Raw genomic sequence first — 27529 nt, forward strand, 5'->3', positions numbered from 1 at the left:
ATTGTGCTGATGTAAAGTAGACATGTGAGAAATGTTATTTATTAACTATTTTTTGTGACATATCTCTCTGATTTAAGGGCATAAAAATACAAAGTTTGAAAATTGCAAAATTTTAAAAATTTTCGCCATATTTCCATTTTTTTCATAAATAATCGCAAGTGATATCGAAGAAATGTTACCACTAACTTGAAGTACAACATGTCACGAAAAAACAATCTCAGAATCAGCGGGATCCGATAAAGCGTTCCAGAGTTATAACCTCATAAAGTGACACTGGTCAGAATTGTAAAAATTGGCTCGGTCATTAAGTACCAAATTGGCTCTGTCACTAAGGGGTTAATGAGAAAAAAAATGAACTTTTTTTAATTTACCAAATGGCTGCAATGAAACAAAGAGTGAAAAATTTAAAGGGGTCTGAATACTTTCCGTACCCACTGTATCAGATCACCAAACAAATGTAAATATTAGACAAAGATAACACAAGTAATCACAAAATGCAGTTTTTAAATGAAGGTCTTCATTATTAAGGGAAAAATAAATCCAAACCTATGGGGTCCTGTGTGAAAAATTTGAGTGAGCCAAAATTCCTTTAGAGCGTTGTAAGAGACTCTTTGACAGTTATCGCAAACGCTTGATTGCAGTTGTTGCTGCCAAGGGTGGCCCATATAGTTATTAGGTTTAGGAGGCAATCACTTATTCATACAGGGCCCTGCAGGTTTGGATTTCTTTTCCCTTTAATAATAAAGGCCTTTATTTAAAAACTGCATTTTGTGTTATCTTTAAATATTAGACAAATCAGGTGATCTCAAACGTTTAAGTGTGGCAAACAAGCAAAATAATAGGGAATCAGGAAGGGGGCAACACTTTTTCACACTACTGTATATACTTTTCTTCCCCAGTTTCCAGCGCAGCTCTGGTCATCTTCTCGCTCGACAGAAATTACGACTCGCCGGATCACACTTGTGTTTATGTGTGAACATGAAGTTGCATTTAAAAAAATCTGAACGACTGCTTCTTTAATTATGATAATGAGCACAATTTGACGCAAAAAAGGGGTGAATGGGTAAATACTTTTTTTCAACACATTACATTGTGTAATTCAACCTGAACTCTATTCATATTTTTAAAATTGAAGAAAGGTGACACTATCGGATCCAATATGATAACTATTCCTTTCCATTCAATCATTTTTCCATTTCCTCCAAACGCTTGAATTATAGCGCACATGACAACACAAATGAGAAATCCAAATAAAATCTCAACTCCCCTTACAGCGTGTTCCTTCCCCGATACAACGTGTGCTATTTATTCCTCTCTATATCACTTAATCAGTCTATTTCATCATTAGGTTTGGATGAAACATCTGGGATCCTTTTTAATTTAAGAAAACTATAAAAAGAATCATTTTTGCCCCTTTTTAATAACAGTTTTAGTTCCGTGAATATATTTATATTCGGAAAACCCATTTTGTGAAAGAAATTTTGCTTTATCGGCACGGTGCGTGCCAACGGTATGTGGCCTACCTTTGTTTTTTACAACGGTCAGGAAAATGTTTCCGCTTAGCACTTAATCTAAACTAAACAAAAGTAGCCCTATTTTAGGAACACAAAATAAGAAAAAACTGCCCAAAGATAGAAAATTAGCTTGATCCAAAAACTGTTACCTTATGGACAACTACATGGACCAAGAAGGAAAATTTGTGATCGGTTGGGGTCAATTCGCGAAATAAACCTTTACCGGAAAGAATTGGAGTTACTGTACCCCAAGCAGCTAAGTGCAACATTTACGTGGGTACTAACAATCACAAGCGCGTTGTAGTCTTTTTCTTCTCCTGGTTGGTTCTGACGATCGTCCACCAGCTGGATGACACACGGATGACACACGGTGATGGCTTACTCTCTGGATCGTCCATCAATTTTCAAGAAAAACTCCTTTGGATACAATATGCACCAGTTTTGTATCTCGAAAAATATCCTGGTGGCAATTAATATCTGGAGCTTTATTCCAGCAACTAGATTTATCTATGATCGTTGAGGATCTTTGGAACTCCCGTCAATTACAAGAATGTGAAAAGAAAAGTGCTCATGCACGAGCCCATTTTGGTGGAGTCGGTGTCATGGAAATTGAGGAGTCGGAGGTTTGGCTTACCGACTCCATAGCCCTGTCAGGGTTGTGGAGTCAGTCGGAGTCGGAGCCCATTTTGGTGGAGTCAGAGTCGTGGAAATTGAGGACTCAGAGTCGGAGGTTTGGCTTACCCACTCCACAGCCCGACCATTCCTCCATGTACTGTCTATGTGGTCCCATCAGTGGGGGTGCGCACTACCACTCCATTCTCATGGGACTTTGGAAGCCCCATTGAAGGTCCACCTTTGACCATCATTTTGCTTTTACATTTTTATCGAAATTTCAGTCCTCGTTAATTTCATAATATAAATTTATATGGGGTCGGAGCTCCAAATCTTTTGCATAAACACTCTTAAATTCTGTCTGCTTGCCGTCACTTTGAGGAGGAGCTTTTTATAAACATATTTCAAGGGAACTCTGAATCTCCAGATGAATCCCTGATAGGATCGTGTGAGAATCCCTGTGCCCAAAAAAATATTGTCCAAATCTGGACATTAAGTTTAATCTCTACCTTGGTCCAAGTCTTATCCAATATTGGAATGCAAAGGAAAATCAGTGTAAACATCCTTTCTGTGCATTTAAGAACGGATCAGTTTTATTGGTCACCCTTCTCTAATGCTAGTGCTTATGTAACAAAGGGAGGATTTAAAGGGGTTGTCCACATTCAAGTCTGCAGTAACTCTAAGTGATGCAAAATGGTGCAAAAATACAGTGCTAATCGCTGAGAAAAACAAACGCAGAACCACAATGCTGGAAAGCAACAGTGCTAACCACTGAGCCACAAACATAGAACCCCAGTGCCGCAAGGAAACAGTGTTAACCACTGAGCCATAAACACAAAACCCAAGTGCTGCAATGAAACAGTGCCAACCATTGAACCACAAACATAAAACTCCAGTGCTGAAAGGCAACAGTGTTAACCACTGAGCTATAAACACAGAACCTCAGTGCTGCAAAAATACAGTGCTAACCACTGAGAAAAGCAGAACCACAATGCTGGAAGGCAACAGTGCTAGCCATTGAGCCACAAACAGGTGATGCAAAGCAACAATGTTAACCACTGAGCCATAAACACAGAACCAAAGTGCTGCAAGGTAACAGTGCTAACCGCTGAGCCACAAACACAGAACCAAAGTGTTGCAAGGTAACAGTGCTAACCACTGAGCCACAAACACAGAACCAAAGTGCTGCAAGGTAACAGTGCTAACCGCTGAGCCACAAACACAGAACCAAAGTGTTGCAAGGCAACTATGCTATCTATTGAGTCAAAAACACAAAATTCCAGGCCTGCAAGGAAACAGTGCTAACTATTGAGCCACCGTGCTGTGTACACAGTACGATATGGACAATACCTTTTGTCCCAGAACATCTTGAATGCCTTCTCAGTGTTAAAAAAAAACAAAATAGGACAAAACAATAATTTTCACAAGAAGTAAAAGTCATAAACAAATCATGAAATTCGGAAAGTGGAAACGCTTCCCATAAAACGAGAGTCAGAACCAAAATGCGATTATCTCTGATTACAAACATTTATTCCATTTCTTCTTCTGGTTTACTGCACGTTTGCTTTGACCTCGGGCAATTTCTTTAAAATCCAAGACCGTAACTGTTCTAATTCCTGTAGACTGAGTTCATGAAAAAGGTTTGGGAAACTGTGGAAAGATGAAGTCACACCAAGCTCTGTCAGTCGTGTGCAAGTCTTTTCTCCCCACTGGTGAAAGACTAACTCATCAGCCTGTCCATGGCACTGAAACAATTCCGGCAGGTTCTGCGGAGTCCCTTCAAGGTCCTGAAAAATATGGGAAAAAAAGCGGTAAAAAAAAAATAAAAAAATCTATAAATATATATTTAAAGAAACATTCTGGTTTTATCAAATTCATTATATAATGGAACGTTGGACAATTTCCCTGTAATTATTGACCTTCATGAAAAATTTGCTTTGGTCATATGACCGACACACAGATGCATCGCTTGATACAAGACCTGATCTGATCATGACTATTCATAAAGTGGGCTGGCTGACTGGTCAATAGCTAAGCCAGCCCCCTCCTCCCTCTATTTATACTATGGCCACCACAGAGAAGGGGGCTGGCTTAGGTCCTGAAATGAGCCATCAGCCAGCCCCTTTCATGCACAGTTCTAGTCATCTGCCAACACGGGAAATGTGATGATCAGATTGACGTAACAGGTAAAGATGAGAAAATTTGCGAGAATTTTAATTTTTCTGAAAAACAACTCGCCATTATGCTGCATTATGGAATACTGGGTAGGAGTTCAAATTTATTTAAAAAAAAATGATACCTTGACCTCACCAGCGTAGATCTGCTACGATCTTTAGTGGCATCTTCTGCGTTGACTAGGCCCCACTTGTCGGGGGCCTAGTCAGTGCCAAAAGTTCCATGGATGCCACCAAAGAAGACAACCGGACCGGAGGAGGGCTGCACGGTGGGACAGCTGAGGGCTAGGTGGGTAAAATTGTTTGTTTTTTTTTTTTTTTTTTTAAGAGACTTTGGAGTATAACAATGCACAATAGATTCACATGAAATAAATTTGATGTAAACAGAATTCTAAGGCCAAATTTGAGAAAATTTGCTGAATTCACAATTTGTCAGGATAAATCATCCGTTGCAACAAGTCTCAAGTCCGTCACAGCATCAGAACTAAATTTCATCCAATGCAATAACAATTAGAAATCCTAAAAACTGTAACCCCGGACCAGCGCCATAGATTACAACTACTAATTTAGGCTTCTGTCTCTTTTTTCAGTTGGACAACCCCGTCAAGCTGCCCGTAGACATTAGATCTGCTCTGACCGGTTTGACTTGTTGTATTTCTTCGGTTATTGGAAGAAAGGGCCAGATTGGAGATTGGTGGCACCGGAGGTTTCCGGCCTGCCTATTGTTTTAGAAAAAAAACAAAAAAACCTCTCTCCCACACCTGCAGGTGAATATTAGTCTTTTTAGGTGTTTTTTTCATCTTTCTAGAATCACTCTGAAATTCCTTTTGGGTGGACCTGTTCTTCCTGGTGTCATGTTAGTGCTGAGCTCATCACTCATAACCAATCACATCTCTCCATTTTGGCTCCTCCTCCCATCTCAAAGATGCAGTCTCCGAGACAGCAAAGCTGCAGCTGCATCCCCCTCCTCTCCCATTCTCCCTCAAAATTTTAGTGCATCACTATAAAAGGATTTTTTGAGGACTGGGGTCTTTGGAGGCAGGAAAAAGCAAACTATAGGCTACTGGAAAGGGTGGGGTTACCACTTATTATAAAATTTATTACAAAGGTTCAGGTATTCACAAATATTACTGACTTATGCAAAAGAATAAAAAGTAAACTATAGTTATAAAGGTTTTCCCGGTGAAAGCAAGTTACCAATATAGGTCTGACTGCTAGGATTTTTGTTCCCGATGGAGAACTTTTATCTCAGTTACAAAATGGAGGTTGGACGCCCGACCATCATTATCGAATACAAGTCACAAAACGCCACTACAAATTCATCAGTGATACAAAAAATCAGAAGTTCTGTGACAGCCACCAAAAAAAAAAATCTCTTTAAGTGTACCTGAGTTCTAAGGGGTAACGTTGCTCCTTGTGGAGCGTGACCTGTCAGTATAAGGAGACTTATAGGCCTTGTGGAGTGTGACATGCCAGTGTACGGAGAATTATAGGCCTTGTGGAGAGTGACATGCCAGTGTAAGGAGACTTATAGGCCTTGTGGAGAGTGACATCCCAGTGTAAGGAGACTAATCTACTATATAATTGTCTAAGGGTCACTTCCGTCTGTCTGTCTGTCCTTCTGTCTGTCTTTCTTTCTGTCACGGATATTCATTGGTCGCAGCCTCTGTCTGTCATGGAATCCAAGTCGCTGATTGTTCGTGGCAAAACGCCCACGGCCATTGCCACGACCAATCAGCGACGCGCACAGTCCGGAAGAAAAAGGCCGCTCCTTACTCCCTGCACTCACTGCCTGGCGCCCACATACTCCGCTCCGGTCACCGCTCACACAGGGTTAATGCCGGCGGTAACGGACCGCGTTATGCCGCGGGTAACGCACTCCGTAACCGCTGCTATTAACCCTGTGTGTCCCCAATTTTTTACTATTGATGCAGCATCAATAGTAAAAAAAATGTAATGTTAAAAATAATAAGAAACCAAAAAACCTGCTATACCCACCCTCCGTAGTCCGCCGAGCCGCTCGCGCCGGCCGCCATCTTCTGTTCCCGGCGATGCAGTGCAAAATTGCCCAGAAGACTTAGCGGTCTCGCGAGACCGCTAAGTCATCTGGGGAATTTCGCAATGCATCCTGGGAACGGAAGATCGCGGCCGGCGCGAGCGGCTCCGCGGAGCTCCGGTGGATCCCAAGCGTCGGTAACCGCTTCCTGGATCCAAGCACCAACGGAAGGTGAGTATATAACTATTTTTTATTTTAATTCCTTTTTTTTTTAACAGGGATATCATGCCCACATTACTATATACGTGGGCTGCGCAATATACAACGTGGGCTGCGCAATATACAACGTGGGCTGCGCAATATACAACGTGGGCTGCGCAATATACTACGTGGGCTGCGCAATATACTACGTGGGCTGCGCAATATACTACGTGGGCTGGGCAATATACAACGTGGGCTGGGCAATATACAACGTGGGCTGCACAATGTACAACGTGGGCTGCGCAATATACTACGTGGGCTGCGCAATATAATCTTTATTTTTTTTTATATAGCGCTAACATACAATATACAACGTGGGCTGCGCAATATACTACATGGACTGCGCAATATACTACGTGGGCTGCGCAATATACAACGTGGGCTGCGCAATATACATTGTGGGCTGCGCAATATACATTGTGGGCTGCGCAATATACTACGTGGGCTGCGCAATGTACTACGTGGGCTGCGCAATATACTACGTGGGCTGCGCAATGTACAACGTGGGCTGCACAATGTACTACGTGGGCTGCGCAATGTACTACGTGGGCTGCGCAATGTACTACGTGGGCTGCGCAATATACTAGATGGGCTGCGCAATATACTACGTGGGCTGCGCAATATACTATGTGGGCTGCGCAATGTACTACATGGGCTGCGCAATGTACTACGTGGGCTGCGCAATATACTAGATGGGCTGCGCAATATACTACGTGGGCTGCGCAATGTATTACATGGGCTGCGCAATGTACTGCCTTGGCTGCGCAATGTACTGCCTTGGCTGCGCAATGTACTGCGTTGGCTGCGCAATGTACTGCATGGGCTGCGCAATGTACTGCGTGGGCTGCGCAATGTACTGCGTGGGCTGCGCAATGTACTGCGTGGGCTGCGCAATGTACTGCGTGGGCTGCGCAATATACTACGTGGGCTGTGCTATACACTACGCATACATATTCTAGAATACCCGATGCGTTAGAATCGGGCCACCATCTAGTATGTTTATAAGTCTCCTTACACTGGCATGTCATTCTACACAAGCAAAAACGTTACCCTTTAGACCCAGTCAGAGGCCTCTCATCCAGCCAAATCAGATCTCATGTTTTGAACTGAGGAAGGGCGAACACCCCAAAACACTGTCTGAAAATTGAGATTCTGGTTTGGTTATCCTAAGTCATGTGACATGGCTCGTTAAATGGTCAGTCCTGACTTTTAGGGTTCCCACTTACCATAGGTGGTACTAGAATACAAGTCCTCTTTCTCTAAGAAGAGGCAATTTGCATATTTAATGTATAGCTAATATTTTAGGCGACTTTTCAAAATAACACTATTATTGGACACATTATGACTTGTATTTGGATATTACATGACTTGACAGTAGATAATATCATGTCTCCCGTACACAGCACACAGGGACGAGAGGGATTCATATTCTCCTGTTTCTATGCAGTACATGCGCAGAAGCATGGAGGACATTATGCAGAGGTACTGAGCAGTGTAGCGCAGTGTAGCTGTGAATCCAGCATTTGGGTGAGATCAACACTCACTAGAAAGCAGCCTGTTCCGACACTGTGCTTCTCCTTCAGCCCACCTTACAAAAGCCTGAAAAGAGTTGTAAAGCAGTTTTTCAGAGTGAAAAATGATTTATGAAGGCAGGAGGAGTAATGGCTTGTATCAGGTGAAAGCACCATATACCTCTGATAAGATGTATTACCAGGTTTCCTTATTACCTTATAAACCACAGAGTTTTCATTGAGGAAGCTCGATAAAGCAAACACCCCGGAAACATCTCTATGGTACCGATAAGCCAAGTGCATAGCCATAGCGCCACCCATTGAAAATCCACCTGAAGAAAGGAAAAAAATATATAATCACGAAAATGTCATTAGTAATCAAACGAGAACATCCTCAGCATTTACCTTCCAACCAGGTTGTCAAACCCCAAGCACCTACATAAAATATTGTGCAAGAAGGAATCACTTGTGACAAATGTGCAGCGCCCCAGAGTCCTGGTCGTTGCAGTAATGTCATTCTTCCACCAGGGGGAGAGATGTTACGTCTGAAGGCAATAAAAGAGATCTCTTTACCAGGTATCACAACCCACACAACACACTTCACACTCCAGGCTGCCTGGGGGCGCTATGCTCCTATCTATTAGGGCACTCCTCACAGTTGGGTAAAACTGGCGGTTTGGATAGGAAGTCAGACAGAATCAGAAGTCAGCAGCAGAGAGAAACTGGCTGGAGTGAGTTCCAGTCAGATCCAGACTGTGGTCTGAGGAGGACGAGGGTCTGCCCCACATGCGGCAGCATCCAAAGAAAGAGACATTGAAGGAATTTGCGTTGCAGTGAGTAAGAAACGAAGTCATAGCAAAAGGAGAGGAAACCAGAAGGAGTTCTGCCCTGCAAAAGGCTGCCTCCTTCTGAGGCGCAGTAATCCGGTAGCCAGAACACCGAGGGAATAAGGATCTCTACGCTTTACTTCAGAGACTGGCAGGACAGTTAATTCCACGTTAGCTGCCCGACCTTATAGCCAGGAGGCACGATGGCAACTTGTGGGGGCCGGGGCATGGTAGTGTCCCTGTAAAAAGCCTCAGGCCATCAGTCATACGGGTTTGTCCTATCCTATCCATCAGGGGGACAGAGAGAAAGAGACTTAACATCTACAATAGTTGTGAGGACCTTACCGAGAAGCTCAGCAGGGAGGTACTACAACACCCAGGCGCTAGAGGAAGGCTACTGATTTCCACCTGGATAAGGGGACTCTGGATTTGCCTTCAGACCGGCCGGACTCTGCCTACCCTGTGGTCTGTACTCTGGACTGTGTATACTGAAGCCTTCAGTAAAAGGTAAAGAGACTGCAACCTTGTGTCCTCGTTCTTCACTGCGCCTCACACCATCTACACTCTGGGAACATACTTCACCTGTGGGAAGGTACACCATCTAGCTGCCATCACATCACCCCAGCGGACCCCAAAGCAGCGTCGGTCACCCTGACCGAATACCGCAGGTGGCGTCATGAACACTGTTCCCATAGAAACTATTCCTTTTATTGGACTCCCCTCAAAGGGCCACGGACCGGGTCAGGCCACCGTGACATCCCCCGAACCAAAGGACCCGGTACCGAGTACCCCATTGCCCTTACGTGGGGGCGCTCCAGATTCATCTCCAAAGGTATAGAGTCGTACTGCAGTGAAAAGCATTGCTATTTAATGCAGTCACTTGTGCAGGCGCTGTGTACATACATTACATTATTTATACTGTATGATATTCCAGAGCTGCACTCACTATTCTGCTGATGCAGTCACTGTGTACATACATCACATTACTGATCCTGAGTTACATCCTGTATTATACTCCAGAGCTGCACTCACTATTCTGCTGGTGCAGTCACTGTGTACATACATTACATTACTGATCCTGAGTTACATCGTGTATTATACTCCAGAGCTGCACTCACTATTCTGCTGGTGCAGTCACTGTGTACATACATTACATTACTGATCCTGAGTCACATCCTGTATTATACCCCAGAGCTGCCCTCACTATTCTGCTGGTGCAGTCACTGTGTACATACATTACATTACTGATCCTGAGTTACATCGTGTATTATACTCCAGAGCTGCACTCACTATTCTGCTGGTGCAGTCACTGTGTACATACATTACATTACTGATCCTGAGTTACATCCTGTATTATACCCCAGAGCTGCACTCACTATTCTGCTGGTGCAGTCACTGTGTACATACATTACATTACTGATCCTGAGTTACATCGTGTATTATACTCCAGAGCTGCACTCACTATTCTGCTGGTGCAGTCACTGTGTACATACATTACATTACTGATCCTGAGTCACATCCTGTATTATACCCCAGAGCTGCCCTCACTATTCTGCTGGTGCAGTCACTGTGTACATACATTACATTACTGATCCTGAGTTACATCGTGTATTATACTCCAGAGCTGCACTCACTATTCTGCTGGTGCAGTCACTGTGTACATACATTACATTACTGATCCTGAGTTACATCCTGTATTATACCCCAGAGCTGCACTCACTATTCTGCTGGTGCAGTCACTGTGTACATACATTACATTACTGATCCTGAGTCACATCCTGTATTATACCCCAGAGCTGCCCTCACTATTCTGCTGGTGCAGTCACTGTGTACATACATTACATTACTGATCTTGAGTTACATCCTCTATTATACCCCAGAGCTGCCCTCACTATTCTGCTGGTGCAGTCACTGTGTACATACATTACATTACTGATCCTGAGTTACACCCTGTATTATACCCCAGAGCTGCCCTCACTATTCTGCTGGTGCAGTCACTGTGTACATACATTACATTACTGATCCTGAGTCACATCCTGTATTATACCCCAGAGCTGCACTCACTATTCTGCTGGTGCAGTCACTGTGTACATACATTACTGATCCTGAGTTACATCCTCTATTATACCCCAGAGCTGCACTCACTATTCTGTTGGTGCAGTCACTGTGTACATACATTACATTACTGATCCTGAGTTACATCGTGTATTATACTCCAGAGCTGCACTCACTATTCTGCTGGTGCAGTCACTGTGTACATACATTACATTACTGATCCTGAGTCACATCCTGTATTATACCCCAGAGCTGCCCTCACTATTCTGCTGGTGCAGTCACTGTGTACATACATTACATTACTGATCCTGAGTTACATCGTGTATTATACTCCAGAGCTGCACTCACTATTCTGCTGGTGCAGTCACTGTGTACATACATTACATTACTGATCCTGAGTTACATCCTGTATTATACCCCAGAGCTGCACTCACTATTCTGCTGGTGCAGTCACTGTGTACATACATTACATTACTGATCCTGAGTTACATCGTGTATTATACTCCAGAGCTGCACTCACTATTCTGCTGGTGCAGTCACTGTGTACATACATTACATTACTGATCCTGAGTCACATCCTGTATTATACCCCAGAGCTGCCCTCACTATTCTGCTGGTGCAGTCACTGTGTACATACATTACATTACTGATCCTGAGTTACATCGTGTATTATACTCCAGAGCTGCACTCACTATTCTGCTGGTGCAGTCACTGTGTACATACATTACATTACTGATCCTGAGTTACATCCTGTATTATACCCCAGAGCTGCACTCACTATTCTGCTGGTGCAGTCACTGTGTACATACATTACATTACTGATCCTGAGTCACATCCTGTATTATACCCCAGAGCTGCCCTCACTATTCTGCTGGTGCAGTCACTGTGTACATACATTACATTACTGATCTTGAGTTACATCCTCTATTATACCCCAGAGCTGCCCTCACTATTCTGCTGGTGCAGTCACTGTGTACATACATTACATTACTGATCCTGAGTTACACCCTGTATTATACCCCAGAGCTGCCCTCACTATTCTGCTGGTGCAGTCACTGTGTACATACATTACATTACTGATCCTGAGTCACATCCTGTATTATACCCCAGAGCTGCACTCACTATTCTGCTGGTGCAGTCACTGTGTACATACATTACTGATCCTGAGTTACATCCTCTATTATACCCCAGAGCTGCACTCACTATTCTGTTGGTGCAGTCACTGTGTACATACATTATATTACTGATCCTGAGTTACATCCTCTATTATACCCCAGAGCTGCACTCACTATTCTGCTGGTGCAGTCACTGTGTACATACATTACATTACTGATCCTGAGTTACCTCCTGTATTATACTCCAGAGCTGCACTCACTATTCTGTTGGTGCAGTCACTGTGTACATACATTACATTACTGATCCTGAGTTACATCCTGTATTATACCCCAGAGCTGCACTCACTATTCTGCTGGTGCAGTCACTGTGTACATACATTACATTACTGATCCTGAGTTACACCCTGTATTATACCCCAGAGCTGCCCTCACTATTCTGCTGGTGCAGTCACTGTGTACATACATTACATTACTGATCCTGAGTCACATCCTGTATTATACCCCAGAGCTGCACTCACTATTCTGCTGGTGCAGTCACTGTGTACATACATTACTGATCCTGAGTTACATCCTCTATTATACCCCAGAGCTGCACTCACTATTCTGCTGGTGCAGTCACTGTGTACATACATTACATTACTGATCCTGAGTTACCTCCTGTATTATACTCCAGAGCTGCACTCACTATTCTGTTGGTGCAGTCACTGTGTACATACATTACATTACTGATCCTGAGTTACATCCTGTATTATACCCCAGAGCTGCACTCACTATTCTGCTGGTGCAGTCACTGTGTACATACATTACATTACTGATCCTGAGTTACCTCCTGTATTATACCCCAGAGCTGCACTCTCTATTCTGCTGGTGCAGTCACTGTGTACATACATTACATTACTGATCCTGAGTTACATCCTGTATTATACCCCAGAGCTGCACTCACTATTCTGCTGGTGCAGTCACTGTGTACATACATTACATTACTGATCCGGAGTTACATCCTGTATTATACCCCAGAGCTGCACTCACTATTCTGCTGGTGCAGGCACTGTGTACATACATTACATTACTGATCCTGAGTTACCTCCTGTATTATACTCCAGAGCTGCACTCACTATTCTGCTGGTGCAGTCACTGTGTACATACATTACATTACTGATCCGGAGTTACATCCTGTATTATACCCCAGAGCTGCACTCACTATTCTGCTGGTGCAGTCACTGTGTACATACATTACATTACTGATCCTGAGTCACATCCTGTATTATACCCCAGAGCTGCACTCACTATTCTGCCGTTTTGCTGGCTATGATCACAGTGTACATAGAGCTCGTCCCAGTGGACACATTAATAGTACACTCCTTTAGATTGATAATAAATGCATATGGTGGAAGAACCGCTTTAACATAAACCTAATGAAATTGAACCCAAAATAAGCAAAAATGTCTTATTCCAAACCGGCTCTCCACTCTGCCGTTGGGTAGGGGGGCACTAAGAGTTTACGGCCACAGTAATGTTATATATGCACTCACACATACTAAACCCTCACATTTTATGGGCGCTGTTGCATAAGTCGTTCCGCGGACTAAACCCATTGAAATCGCATTACTTCTGAGAAAACCCAAGTTACATTTTACACCCAGTTAGTCACAGCCTGGCAGATCCATGGAGATGACTCACGTACAATCCTCTGCGATGCAGTCACCTCCAGCGTTGAATATTAAGTAATGATACTTTCATGTGGTGAATGCTATGTACAGAAGACTGAATGTATGCACAGATTACCCCCATCAACCCCCTCCCAAAAAAAACAAAAGTTATTTAAATGGAAAAAAAATAAAAAAAAACTCTGTGGCGTATCACTCAATAACCCGGTATTCCCAAGGTATAGACTGTAGTAAATTCTTTGCAGACAGTGATTTCAATAAATATTTATAGTTTGTGGCAACATTTTATGATTCGGAGAGATAGTATTTCAGAGCCGAGATCGACGTGATGCATAAAACACATGCTTTATCCTTCTTTTTTTTTTCTTTTTTGAGGTCGGTAAGAATAATGCGAGTCTTTCTTGACATCGCTTCCAAAAAATGTTGACATAATGACTTGCCCTCTGCGTGGAGTAACCGTTCGGCATTTCATAAAGTCTTCACAAGAGCAAAAGGTAATTTCCTGCCAGGAGCCGAAGTTCTGTGTGCTTCTCCGCGGCGCACGTGACACAAGGAGCAGCCCGAATGTTCCACGAGTTCATTCCGATCGGCTTGGATCAGGGTATCGTCTATCAGACGAGCGTTACATCTCTTCTGATCTACTAACAATGTGTTTGGGTTGTGGGAAAAATAAGGAATTAGTAAATACTTATGTGATGATTATTCTCCTTACTTTAGTTGTATATTAGAATTTTTATTTATCGTTTTCTTTTTTTTTTTATTGTAACTTTATATAGTTTCTGTTAAAGGTGTAGTCCCATGTGTCACCATTTATGCCACATCTGCAGGATAAGCCATGTGATAAGGGTGAGTCTTGGGACCTCAGTCTACCCATTCCTGCCCGTTCCTGCCCTCTCTATATAAGACCCGGGCAGAGCGCGGTACACAAGCCACATCTGGCCCTTTGGCTGTTCTTGTCCAGCACACAGATCGGGAGAGTTAAATGGCTTGAAACAGTGGCGTATCGCACCAAGAAGCCAAGAATACAATGATGGAACGGCGCAGCGGGTGCGATGATGTCACTAGATCATGCCCATCTCAATACACATGCTGCACAGACCAGATCAGCGCATTAATGAACTGGGTTAGATAAGTAGATTTATTTAAGGTTTTTTTTTTATTAATTGTTAGGCAATATTTTGGGAACACTGTGGGGCACCATATTGTTTGTGGAGGGTTGGGGGCATCATACTGTGTTTAGGGAGGCTTTCTGGTCCATCATACTGTGTTTAGGGAGGCTTTCAGGTCCATCATACTGTGTTTAGGGAGGCTTTCAGGTCCATCATAATGTGTTTAGGGAGGCTTTCTGGTCCATCATACTGTGTTCGGGGGCCTGTGAGGCATCATAATGTGTTTGTGGAGGGCTGCGGGGCATCATACTGTGTTTGCGGAGGGCTGCGGGGCATCATACTGTGTTTAGGGAGGCTTTCTGGTCCATCATACTGTGTTTGGGGGGCTATGGGGCATCATACTATTTAGGGGGCTGTTTGATCCGTCATACTGTATGGGGGGCTGTGGTGTACAATACTGTATGGGGGGCTGTGGGGTCATCAAACTGTGAGTAATGAACCATAGGATCCATCACGCTATCTGGGGGGGGGGGCTGTGGGGTCCACTATACTCTGTGTGGGGGGCTGTGGAGAATAATACTGTATGTAGGGAGCTGTGTAGGAACTGTCCGGTGTGTGTGTGGGGTAGTAGCGTAAATAATACTGTATCTGGGGCATCATAATGTATGTGCGGGGCAGTGGAAGTACTTTATGGAGAACTTGGGGGGCATAATACAGTGTAGGTGCTTTAGTTACATATTACTGTGTGTTGGTTGGGGGTATCATACTGTGTGGGGGGCATCATACTGTGTGTGAGGCATCATACTATGTGTGGGCTGTTGATCAAGGTACACAGCTGAATAACAGGAGAACTTTATAAAGAGCAGTAAATTATATGGTATTGACTAGCTTCTACAGGTAAGAATGCAAATTACAGTAAGCCCTATTGTATGTATAAGAATCAGATAGTTACATACTTAATTCAATAGGAAGTAATAAAAATTAATCTAAAACAATAATAAGGAGCAGAATTAAGTTTGGCCCTCCACAACAGTCCTGTTCACTCATGTGCTCTCTTGGAAAACTAATTGCCGGCCCCTGCACTATATCCATCAAAGCAGACGTAGTCTTCACCTCTAAATTCTGACTGCGTTATAGAAAGAGGTTCTCAATTGAACTATACGAAAAGTGTGACAATTGTGCATCGGTGAAAAGGGATCACTGAAGCCATGTTCTCCCCATCAGCAAGAATCCTCAGAGGTTGGAACTAAACCTATCAGACAAATACTTTTGAGGATCTTTTGATCTAATTTACTTTGTCAGGCAGGTCCTATTTAAGTGATTTCTTGATTGAGAACAGGTATGGCAGTAATCAGGCCTAGGTGTGGCTAGGGAATTTGAACTCTGCTTTCCAAAGATGTGATGAACCACAGTTAATTTATGTGTTAAGGTGGGGGGTAATCGCTTTTTCAAACAGGGCCCTGTAGGTTTGGATTTCTTTTTCCCTTAATAAAGACCTTCATTTATAAACTGCATTTTGTGATTACTTGTGTTATCTTTGTGTAATATTTAAATTTATTTGGTTATCTGAAACATTTAAGTGTGACAAACATGCAGAAGAATAGGAAATCAGGAAGGGGGCAAAGACTTTTTCACACAACTATAAGTTCACCAAAGACATCTCTAAGCTTGTAAAGTCGTTTACCATTTCAATCATGACAGCAAGCACCAATCTTTACCATTTCTTTGCTTCTTCCAGCACAGGACATCGTAAAGTGTGATTCTTATTTTAGACTAGATGGCAGCCCGATTCTAAAGAATCGGGAGTCTAGAATCCATATATACTTTATTTATTCAAATGTAAGAATAATACAATTAATAAATAATAGTAAGAAAGAACAAAAAATGGCTGCACTCACCAGCTCTTGACAATTCTTGACAGTACGGCACATTTCTGATTGGTCGCTCGCGGCAGGCGGCAACCAATCAGAAAAGTGCCGCGCACCACGAAGGCATATATCTTTGTCCACCCTGAGCGGGTGTAGGACGCTGGTGACGTCACTTATCTCCAGACATTATCTCCGGACAAAGCCACGGAAGTTGGCACAAATTGCCGGAAGTTGTATTCTAGGCAATTATATATTAGATTTTAATGTTATCAGTGTTTACCTTTGAACGTTTATATTGTATTGTCCTGTCACCAGCCATGTGTACGATTATCGGCCGAAAGCCTCTCTGGAACCAATAATCACCCCATGTAAAGGTATCTTTATAAGTTAAAGATTCAGAATACTATGACTTTTATCATATCCTGAACAGTCAAGTTTTTTATGAACCGTTAAGGTTTTCTGGTTGAAGTAAAAAAAACTCTGAGTGTTTACAGTTTGAAACCATAAAATGTTGAAAAATTATGTCATTCTTGAGTATATCACTCAATGGTGCTCATAAACGTGTCAAATTTGATCTATAATATACTTTAATATACGTTACTTTAATCTTTAATATACTTAAGAACAGGGCCCCAGACATCACACAGGGGGTCTGAAACACCGCACAGTGGTCCAAAATATCGCTGTGCTCTGCCTGGGGCCCCATATGCTGCCTGGGGCCCCTGTGCTCTGCCTGGGGCCCCATATCCTGCCTGGGGCCCCTGTGCTCTGCCTGGGGCCCCATAGGCTGCCTGGGGCCCCTGTGCTCTACCTGGGACCACTGTGCTCTGCCTGGGGCCCCATATGCTGCCTGGAACCCCTGTGCTCTGCCTGGGGCCCCTGTGCTCTGCCTGGGGCCCCATGTTCTGCCTGGGGCCACTGTGCTCTGCCTGGGGCCCCATAGGCTGCCTGGGGCCCCTGTGCTCTGCCTGGGACCACTGTGCTCTGCCTGGGGCCCCATATGCTGCCTGGGGCCCCTGTGCTCTGCCTGGGGCCACTGTGCTCTGCCTGGGGCCCCATATGCTGCCTGGGGCCCCTGTGCTCTGCCTGGGGCCCCATATGCTGCCTGGGGCCCCTGTACTCTGCCTGGGGCCCCATGTTCTGCCTGGGGCCACTGTGCTCTGCCTGGGGCCCCATGTTCTGCCTGGGGCCACTGTGCTCTGCCTGGGGCCCCTGTGCTCTGCCTGGGACCACTGTGCTCTGCCTGGGGCCCCATATGCTGCCTGGGGCCCCTGTGCTCTGCCTGGGGCCACTGTGCTCTGCCTGGGGCCCCATATGCTGCCTGGGGCCACTGTGCTCTGCCTGGGGCCCCATATGCTGCCTGGGGCCCCTGTGCTCTGCCTGGGGCCCTATATGCTGCCTGGGGCCCCTGTGCTCTGCCTGGGGCCCCATGTTCTGCCTGGGGCCCCTGTGCTCTGCCTGGGGCCACTGTGCTCTGCCTGGGGCCCAATATGCTGCCTGGGGCCCCTGTGCTCTGCCTGGGGCCCCATATGCTGCCTGGGGCCCCTGTGCTCTGCCTGGGGCCCCATATGCTGCCTGGGGCCCCTGTGCTCTGCCTGGGGCCCCTGTGCTCTGCCTGGGGCCCCATGTTCTGCCTGGGGCCCCTGTGCTCTGCCTGGGGCCACTGTGCTCTGCCTGGGGCCCCATATGCTGCCTGGGGCCCCTGTGCTCTGCCTGGGGCCCCATATGCTGCCTGGGGCCCCTGTGCTCTGCCTGGGGCCACTGTGCTCTGCCTGGGGCCCCATAGGCTGCCTGGGGCCCCTGTGCTCTGCCTGGGACCACTGTGCTCTGCCTGGGGCCCCATATGCTGCCTGGGGCCCCTGTGCTCTACCTGGGGCCACTGTGCTCTGCCTGGGGCCCCTGTGCTCTGCCTGGGTGTAGGACACTGGTGACGTCACTTATCTCCGGACATTAGCTCCGGACATTAGCTCCGGACATTATCTCCGGACATTAGCTCCGGACATTAGCTCCGGACATTAGCTCCGGACAAAGCCACGGAAGTTGGCACAAATTGCAGGAAGTAGTATTCTAGGCAATTATATATTAGATGGGCATTTCCTGAAGGAAATACATGGTGCTTGAACAGCGCTACCAGCTTTACAGCAGCACTTTTCACACACGGGACTGGGGGGCGCGCTTACTTTTGCACCCGGGGCCGGGGGCGCGCTTACTTTTGCACCCGGGGGCGCACTTACTTTTGCACCCGGAGGCGCACTTACTTTTGCACCCGGGGACGCACTTACTTTTGCACCCTGGGGCGCACTTACTTTTGCACCCGGGGGCGCACTAACTTTTGCACCCGGGGGCGCACTTACTTTTGCACCCGGGGGCGCACTTACTTTTGGGGCCGCACTTACTTTTGGTGGGCGGGGCTCCTCGGCCTCCGATTTGGTTGGTGGGGCCCCTCGTCTTCCGATTTGGTGGGTGGGGACCCTCGGCCTCCGATTTGGTGGGCGGGGACCGGCCTCCGATTTGGTGGGCGGGGACCCTCGGCCTCCGATTTGGTGGGCGGGGACCCTCGGCCTCCGCTTTGGTGGGCGGGGCCCCTCGGCCTCCGCTTTGGTGGGCGGGGCCCCTCGGCCTCCGCTTTGGTGGGCGGGGTCCCTCGGCCTCCGCTTTGGTGGGCGGGGACCCTCGGCCTCCGCTTTGGTTGGCGGGGCCCCACGGCCTCCGATTTGGTGGGCGGGGTCCCTCTGCCTCCGCTTTGGTGGGCGGGGCCGCTCGGCCTTCGATTTGGTGGGCGGGGCTCCTCGGCCTCCAATTTGGTTGGTGGGGCCCCTCGGCCTCCGATTTGGTGGGCGGGGCCCCTTATCCTCCGATTTGGTGGGCGGGGACCCTCGGCCTCCGATTTGGTGGGCGGGGCCTCTCGGCCTCCGATTTGGTGGGCGGGGCCCCTCGGCCTCCGATTTGGTGGGCGGGGACCCTCGGCCTCCGATTTGGTGGGCGGGGACCCTCGGCCTCCGATTTGGTGGGCGGGGACCCTCGGCCTCCGATTTGGTGGGCGGGGACCCTCGGCCTCCGATTTGGTGGGCGGGGACCCTCGGCCTCCAATTTGGTGGGCGGGGACCCTCGGCCTCCAATTTGGTGGGCGGGGACCCTCGGCCTCCGATTTGGTGGGCGGGGACCCTCGGCCTCCGATTTGGTGGGCGGGGACCCTCGGCCTCCGATTTGGTTGGCGGGGCCCCTCGGCCTCCGATTTGGTTGGCGGGGCCCCTCGGCCTCCGATTTGGTGGGCGGGGACCCTCGGCCTCCGATTTGGTGGGCGGGGACCCTCGGCCTCCGATTTGGTGGGCAGGGACCCTCGGCCTCCGATTTGGTGGTCTGGGACCCTCGGCCTCCGATTTGGTGTGCGGGGACCCTCGGCCTCCGCTTTGGTGGGCGGGGCCCCTCGGCCTTCGATTTGGTGGGCGGGGCCCCTCGGCCTCCGATTTGGTTGGTGTGGACCCTCGGCCTCCGATTTGGTGGGCGGGGACCCTCGGCCTCCGATTTGGTGGGCGGGGACCCCCGGCCTCCGATTTGGTGGGCGGGGACCCTCGGCCTCCGATTTGGTGGGCGGGGCCCATCGGCATCCGATGTGGTGGGCGGGGCCCCTCGGCCTCCGATTTGGTGGGCGGGGACCCCTGGCCTCCGATTTGGTGGGCGGGGCCCCTCGGCCTCCGATTTGGTGGGCGGGGCCCCTCGGCCTCCGATTTGGTGGGCGGGGACCCTCGGCCTCCGATTTGGTGGGCGGGGACCCTCGGCCTCCGATTTGGTGGGCGGGGACCCTCGGCCTCCGATTTGGTGGGCGGGGACCCTCGGCCTCCGATTTGGTGGGCGGGGACCCTCGGCCTCCGATTTGGTGGGCGGGGCCGCTCGGCCTTCGATTTGTTGGGCGGGGCTCCTCGGCCTTCGATTTGGTTGACGGGGCCCCTCGGCCTCCGATTTGGTTGGCGGGGCCCCTTATCCTCCGATTTGGTGGGCGGGGACTCTCGGCCTCCGATTTGGTGGGCGGGGACCCTCGGCCTCCGATTTGGTGGGCGGGGACCCTCGGCCTCCGATTTGGTTGGCGGGGCCCCTCGGCCTCTGATTTGGTGGGCGGGGACCCTCGGCCTCCGATTTGGTGGGCGGGTCCCCTCGGCCTCCGATGTGGTGGGCGGGGCCCCTCGGCCTCCGCTTTGGTGGGCGGGGCCGGGCCCCTCTGCCTCCGCTTTGGTGGGCGGGGCCGCTTGGCCTTCGATTTGGTGGGCGGGGCTCCTCGGCCTCCGATTTGGTTGGCGGGGCCCCTCGGCCTGCGATTTGGTTGGCGGGGCCCCTCGGCCTCTGATTTGGTGGGCGGGGCCCCTCGGCCTCTGATTTGGTGGGCGGGGCCCCTCGGCCTCTGATTTGGTGGGCGGGGACCCTCGGCCTCCAATTTGGTGGGCGGGGACCCTCGGCCTCCAATTTGGTGGGCGGGGACCCTCGGCCTCCGATTTGGTGGGCGGGGACCCTCGGCCTCCGATTTGGTGGGCGGGGACCCTCGGCCTCCGATTTGGTGGGCGGGGACCCTCGGCCTCCGATTTGGTGGGTGGGGACCCTCGGCCTCCGATGTGGTGGGCGGGGCCCCTCGGCCTCCGCTTTGGTGGGCGGGGCCGGGCCCCTCGGCCTCCGCTTTGGTGGGCGGGGCCGCTCGGCCTTCGATTTGGTGGGCGGGGCTCCTCGGCCTCCGATTTGGTGGGCGGGGACCCTCGGCCTCCGATTTGGTGGGTGGGGACCCTCGGCCTCCGATTTGGTGGGCGGGGACCCTCGGCCTCCGATTTGGTGGGCAGGGACCCTCGGCCTCCGATTTGGTGGTCGGGGACCCTCGGCCTCCGCTTTGGTGGGCGGGGCCCCTCGGCCTCCGATTTGGTGTACGGGGACCCTCGGCCTCCGCTTTGGTGGGCGGGGCCCCTCGGCCTTCGATTTGGTGGGCGGGGCCCCTCGGCCTCCGATTTGGTTGGTGTGGACCCTCGGCCTCCGATTTGGTGGGCGGGGACCCTCGGCCTCCGATTTGCTGGGCGGGGACCCTCGGCCTCCGATTTGGTGGGCGGGGACCCTCGGCCTCCGCTTTGGTGGGTGGGGCCCGTCGGCCTCCGATTTGGTGGGCGGGGCTCCTCGGCCTCCGATTTGGTGGGCGGGGCCCCTCGGCCTCCGATTTGGTGTGTGCTCTGCCTGGGGCCCCATATGCTGCCTGGGGCCCCTGTGCTCTGCCTGGGGCCCCATATGCTGCCTGGGGCCCCTGTGCTCTGCCTGGGGCCCCTGTGCTCTGCCTGGGGCCCCATGTTCTGCCTGGGGCCCCTGTGCTCTGCCTGGGGCCACTGTGCTCTGCCTGGGTGTAGGACACTGGTGACGTCACTTATCTCCGGACATTAGCTCCGGACATTATGTCCGGACATTAGCTCCGGACAAAGCCACGGAAGTTGGCACAAATTGCAGGAAGTAGTATTCTAGGCAATTATATATTAGATATTGCATTTTCAGCAAAGGAACCCACTTTCCTTCCGTTGCAAACAGTTTTATTCTTTAAGAAAGTAAAGGAGCAAGTGCTTAAATCTGGGCCAGCACCATCATAGGAGAAATGAAACATTACACAGGGGTCACAGAAAGTATCGGTGTGTCAGTGTCGCGCTCACGATGTACCGGGGCCCCTCTGCCTCCGCTTTGGTGGGCGGGGCCGCTTGGCCTTCGATTTGTTGGGCGGGGCTCCTCGGCCTCCGATTTGGTTGGCGGGGCCCCTTATCCTCCGATTTGGTGGGCGGGGACTCTCGGCCTCCAATTTGGCGGGCGGGGCCCCTCGGCCTCCGATTTGGTGGGCGGGGCCCCTCGGCCTCCGATTTGGTGGGCGGGGCCCCTCGGCCCCGATTTGGTGGGCGGGGCCCCTCGGCCTCCGATTTGGTTGGCGGGGCCCCTCGGCCTCCGATTTGGTGGGCGGGGCCCCTCGGCCTCCGATTTGGTGGGCGGGGCCCCTCGGCCTCCAATTTGGTTGGTGGGGCCCCTCGGCCTCCGATTTGGTGGGCGGGGACCCTCGGCCTCCGATTTGGTCGGCGGGGACCCTCGGCCTCCGATTTGGTGGGCGGGGATTCTCGGCCTCCGATTTGGTGGGCGGGGACCCTCGGCCTCCGATTTGGTGGGTGGGGACCCTCGGCCTCCGATTTGGTGGGTGGGGACCCTCGGCCTCCGATTTGGTGGGCGGGTCCCCTCGGCCTCCGATGTGGTGGGCGGGGCCCCTCGGCCTCCGCTTTGGTGGGCGGGGCCGGGCCCCTCTGCCTCCGCTTTGGTGGGCGGGGCCGCTTGGCCTTCGATTTGGTGGGCGGGGCTCCTCGGCCTCCGATTTGGTTGGCGGGGCCCCTCGGCCTCCGATTTGGTTGGCGGGGCCCCTCGGCCTCTGATTTGGTGGGCGGGGCCCCTCGGCCTCCGATTTGGTGGGCGGGGACCCTCGGCCTCCAATTTGGTGGGTGGGGACCCTCGGCCTCCGATGTGGTGGGCGGGGCCCCTCGGCCTCCGCTTTGGTGGGCGGGGCCGGGCCCCTCGGCCTCCGCTTTGGTGGGCGGGGCCGCTCGGCCTTCGATTTGGTGGGCGGGGCTCCTCGGCCTCCGTTTTGGTTGGCGGGGCCCCTCTGCCTCCGATTTGGTTGGCGGGGCCCCTCGGCCTCCGATTTGGTGGGCGGGGACTCTCGGCCTCCGATTTGGTGGGCGGGGACCCTCGGCCTCCGATTTGGTGGGCAGGGACCCTCGGCCTCCGATTTGGTGGTCGGGGACCCTCGGCCTCCGCTTTGGTGGGCGGGGCCCCTCGGCCTCCGATTTGGTGGGCGGGGTCCCTCTGCCTCCGATTTGGTGTACGGGGACCCTCGGCCTCCGCTTTGGTGGGCGGGGCCCCTCGGCCTTCGATTTGGTGGGCGGGGCCCCTCGGCCTCCGATTTGGTTGGTGTGGACCCTCGGCCTCCGATTTGGTGGGCGGGGACCCTCGGCCTCCGATTTGGTGGGCGGGGACCCTCGGCCTCCGATTTGGTGGGCGGGGACCCTCGGCCTCCGCTTTGGTGGGTGGGGCCCGTCGGCCTCCGATTTGGTGGGCGGGGCTCCTCGGCCTCCGATTTGGTGGGCGGGGCCCCTCGGCCTCCGATTTGGTGTGTGCTCTGCCTGGGGCCCCATATGCTGCCTGGGGCCCCTGTGCTCTGCCTGGGGCCCCATGTTCTGCCTGGGGCCCCTGTGCTCTGCCTGGGGCCACTGTGCTCTGCCTGGGTGTAGGACACTGGTGACGTCACTTATCTCCGGACATTAGCTCCGGACATTAGCTACGGACATTAGCTCCGGACATTATGTCCGGACATTAGCTCCGGACAAAGCCACGGAAGTTGGCACAAATTGCAGGAAGTAGTATTCTAGGCAATTATATATTAGATATTGCATTTTCAGCAAAGGAACCCACTTTCCTTCCGTTGCAAACAGTTTTATTCTTTAAGAAAGTAAAGGAGCAAGTGCTTAAATCTGGGCCAGCGCCATCATAGGAGAAATGAAACATTACACAGGGGTCACAGAAAGTATCGGTGTGTCAGTGTCGCGCTCACGATGTACCGTGTCCTCCAGAGGAAAGGATGCCGATTGTCGCTTGTCTGGGCAATAGATGTGGACCCCCATCCTCTACAGGTGCTTCTACTAGGGTCTTTAAAATGGGTTTTCTAAATAAGTAGACCTCTTAAAAATGTCTCTGTACTGGTACGAAAAAATTAGGATCCACATAACACAAAAAAAGTGCAAAAATTACTTGACTATCCGAATAAGAACATTTTTTTTGCTGCAATTTCACTCCAGTCCTTCCTTGGTGTACTTTTGAGTACTCCAAAATGTTGTCGCATTTTTGGCAACTTTTGGCTCCAAAAGTAGCAAAAGCAGTTCAAGACGGACAAGAAGCCCATTTTCAATTCTGCGCCACATTCATGAATCACACGCGCTGTTTTGATGAATTTTGCACCAGAAAACGGCAATTAATACAAGACAAAAAAAAAGGAACATGACAAACAAAACTGCAAATGATGAAACAGGGCACATATGTACAACTCAAAAAAAAAAGTGCCTGGCTATTAGGAGGGCAAAATAATCTGGTTTTGAACTGGTTGATTGGTGCAAGGACCTAGATGTAGAAATGAACATCCAGGCTTCTCAATCATCTTTTATTGTATAAATACAATATAATAAAATATTATTATTCATGCAACCCCCTTTTAGCACCATGCGCCCCTTCGTCTGTTGTGGAAACTGATGTAGAAGGCAGTGATCTTGATTTGCGCCATGAAAGTGCAACTTTCTGCAACAGCTAGCTACGGCGCAAAAAACCTTCTGAACCGCATTTTTCATATTGCAACGCAATGAACTCGAATTCACAAATCTTTATAAATGATCATCGTCCCAGTAACTTCTAAGAAAAATAAACATTTCTGTGCATTAAAACCCAAGAAAAACCGCCACAAAGAGTAAATAGGGGTCTAACGACGGCGGATCTTACCCAGCAATATTCTGTTTTTGGAGATACCAGATGCCATTTCTTCCCCGATTAAATCTGTTAATACTTGGCACATTGAATTGATGGAGTCCAGATGTTCGGGGCTATCGATGGAGATTTTATGTCTGTCGAACCAAACATTGGAGATGCCTCCGTTCATAGGTGTATAGGGTCTAGAAAGAAGGAAACACGGGAGACTTCAGAAATACTGTACACATAATACTGGGGGCTACCATGTTCCCATCTAATACAGTGATGGTAGGTTACACACCATGAATTTATGACCGCTGGTAATCCGAATCCTGGGACCCCAAACTAGAGGTGTATTCCAGCACAGTGCGGCCTAGGCCACCGGCTGACTGCTGCACAGCTTTGTTTGTCTGCACAGTTAGGTGGCCGGGAGCGTCACTTCGCTGAAGGGGCTGCAACACTTGTTCAGCATTGTGGCCGCTAGTGAGAACCCAGAGTTCAGACCTGAACCGATCATAAAATAATGGTGTAGATAGATAGATATCCGTGAAACTTTGCGTCTGTAGTTTACTGTACTGGTATTAACCTAATAAATAAAAAATGAATGAAAAAAATTGACTTATTTTTGATAACCAGCCAAGGTAAAGCAGACAGATGTAGGGTTATGTTACCAGGCTGGGAAGGTCCATGGTTATTGGGCCCTTCCCAGCCTAACAATAGTCGTACAAGCCTGCAGCCACCAGAGTTGCAGCATCATATTAGCGGCGCCAAATCTGGCACTTTGCCCAACTCTTCCTAATTGCCCTGGTACGATGGCAATCGGGGTAATGGTAATTGGGGTTGATGACAGGTGTGGTTTGTCAAAATCAAGCCCATGGGTTAGTAATGTGTCTATCAGACACCCCCACAACTAACCCAGTAATAGAAACACACACACAGAACACGCAGCGAGACCCGGTGGCTGATGAGTGTTGTAGTCATTACCTGGCACCTGTGAATAGTGGTAACTTTATTAATATTCACAGTTGCTAGAGATTTGGGAAACGTGGACTACGATGGAACTTCGTGGGAACATTTTTGGCAATGAATTGGTGAAAGAGGGACTGTCTCTAGTGATGACCGAGTATACTCGTTGCTCTAGTCTTCCAGAGCACGCTCGGGTGGTCTCCGAGTATTTGTTAGTGTTCGGAGATTTAGTTTTCATTGCGGCAGCTGAATGATTTACAGCTATCAGCCAGCTTGATTACATGTGGGGATTCGCTAGCAACCAGGCAACCCCCACATGTAATCAGCCTGGATAGTAGCTGTAAATCATTCAACTGAGGCGATGAAAACTTAATCTCCGAACACTAACAAATACTCGAAGATCACCCGAGCGTGCTCAGGAAAACCCGAGCAACGAGTATATTCGCTCACCACTAACTGTCTCTTGTGTCCATTTCTGGACTACATCATATTTGGTAGACCGGCATGGTATTTTGTTTTTTTTAAATTTCAATAAATTGGTGAACGAGGGATAGTGCTGGAACTTTCCAGCCTGATAATATCAGCCTGCAGATATCTGCTTTACCTGTGCTGGTTATGAAAAATAAAGGGGGGACCTCATGTTGTTTTTTTTAAATTCTTTTTTAGGTTAAACCAGGTTAAAAACACCGGCTAAACGCACACAACGCATGTGTTTTTTTTAACTGTGGCTTTTCTGCATACAATGCATGTTTGTAGGTAAATTCGGAACAGAAGACTGAGAAAGAAAAATTGACATGCTGTGGCTTCAAAACCAGCACCGAAGGCGAGTTTACGCGGCATAGAAAAGAAGCACAGTGGGCATGGGATTTCTATTAATCCCCTCCACTGTGCCTGTACTGTACAACGCAGCGTTTGGACGCAGCAAAAATACACTGCACCCAGAACGCTAATATTACTGATCCTGGGAACGTACCCCAAGGATTAATAGCACTTCAGCTGTTACCAGGTCCTGCGGCTGCATTAAGTTCGCAGTGAGCGGAGAAGCAATACTGCGGCTCTGGAGCTTGTTTTTTAAGGGTCTGATTCCATCGGATTTTGGCCGCACATTCGGCAAATGCTTCGGGAAAACTTATGTTATTATTTTACCTATTAATCACTGTTTGTCTATGACAAAACCACACACGTAATACAAGAATGTAAAACAAAAACAAAGGGAATACAATGTCCCCGGGCGAGACGTCTTCTGACAATCAGATAAAGGATTACTGTCTTGTATACACACTTACCTTTGATATGATCCGAACCGTGAAGAGTTGAAAAAAAACCAAAAAAACCTTTTAAGTCTGAACAGTTGT

The 27529-nt window shown here is 49.2% G+C and overlaps 1 protein-coding gene across 1 annotated transcript in view; it reads right to left on the minus strand.

Moving 5' to 3' along the window:
• Positions 1–999: 999 nt before the first annotated feature.
• LYPLAL1 (lysophospholipase like 1) overlaps positions 1000–27529 on the minus strand; it is a 47195-nt gene continuing 20665 nt past the window's right edge. Inside the window, exons 3-5 of the mRNA XM_077282252.1 lie at positions 25242–25411; positions 8285–8400; positions 1000–3913 (exon numbers count right to left, since the gene is read on the minus strand). Of these exons, the coding sequence (XP_077138367.1) occupies positions 3677–3913; positions 8285–8400; positions 25242–25411 (523 nt within the window). The 3' untranslated portion in view covers positions 1000–3676. The remainder of the gene's footprint in view (positions 3914–8284; positions 8401–25241; positions 25412–27529) is intronic.

This window comes from Ranitomeya variabilis, chromosome 2 (assembly GCF_051348905.1).
Source record: "Ranitomeya variabilis isolate aRanVar5 chromosome 2, aRanVar5.hap1, whole genome shotgun sequence".
In the NCBI taxonomy this organism is placed as follows: domain Eukaryota; kingdom Metazoa; phylum Chordata; class Amphibia; order Anura; family Dendrobatidae; genus Ranitomeya; species Ranitomeya variabilis.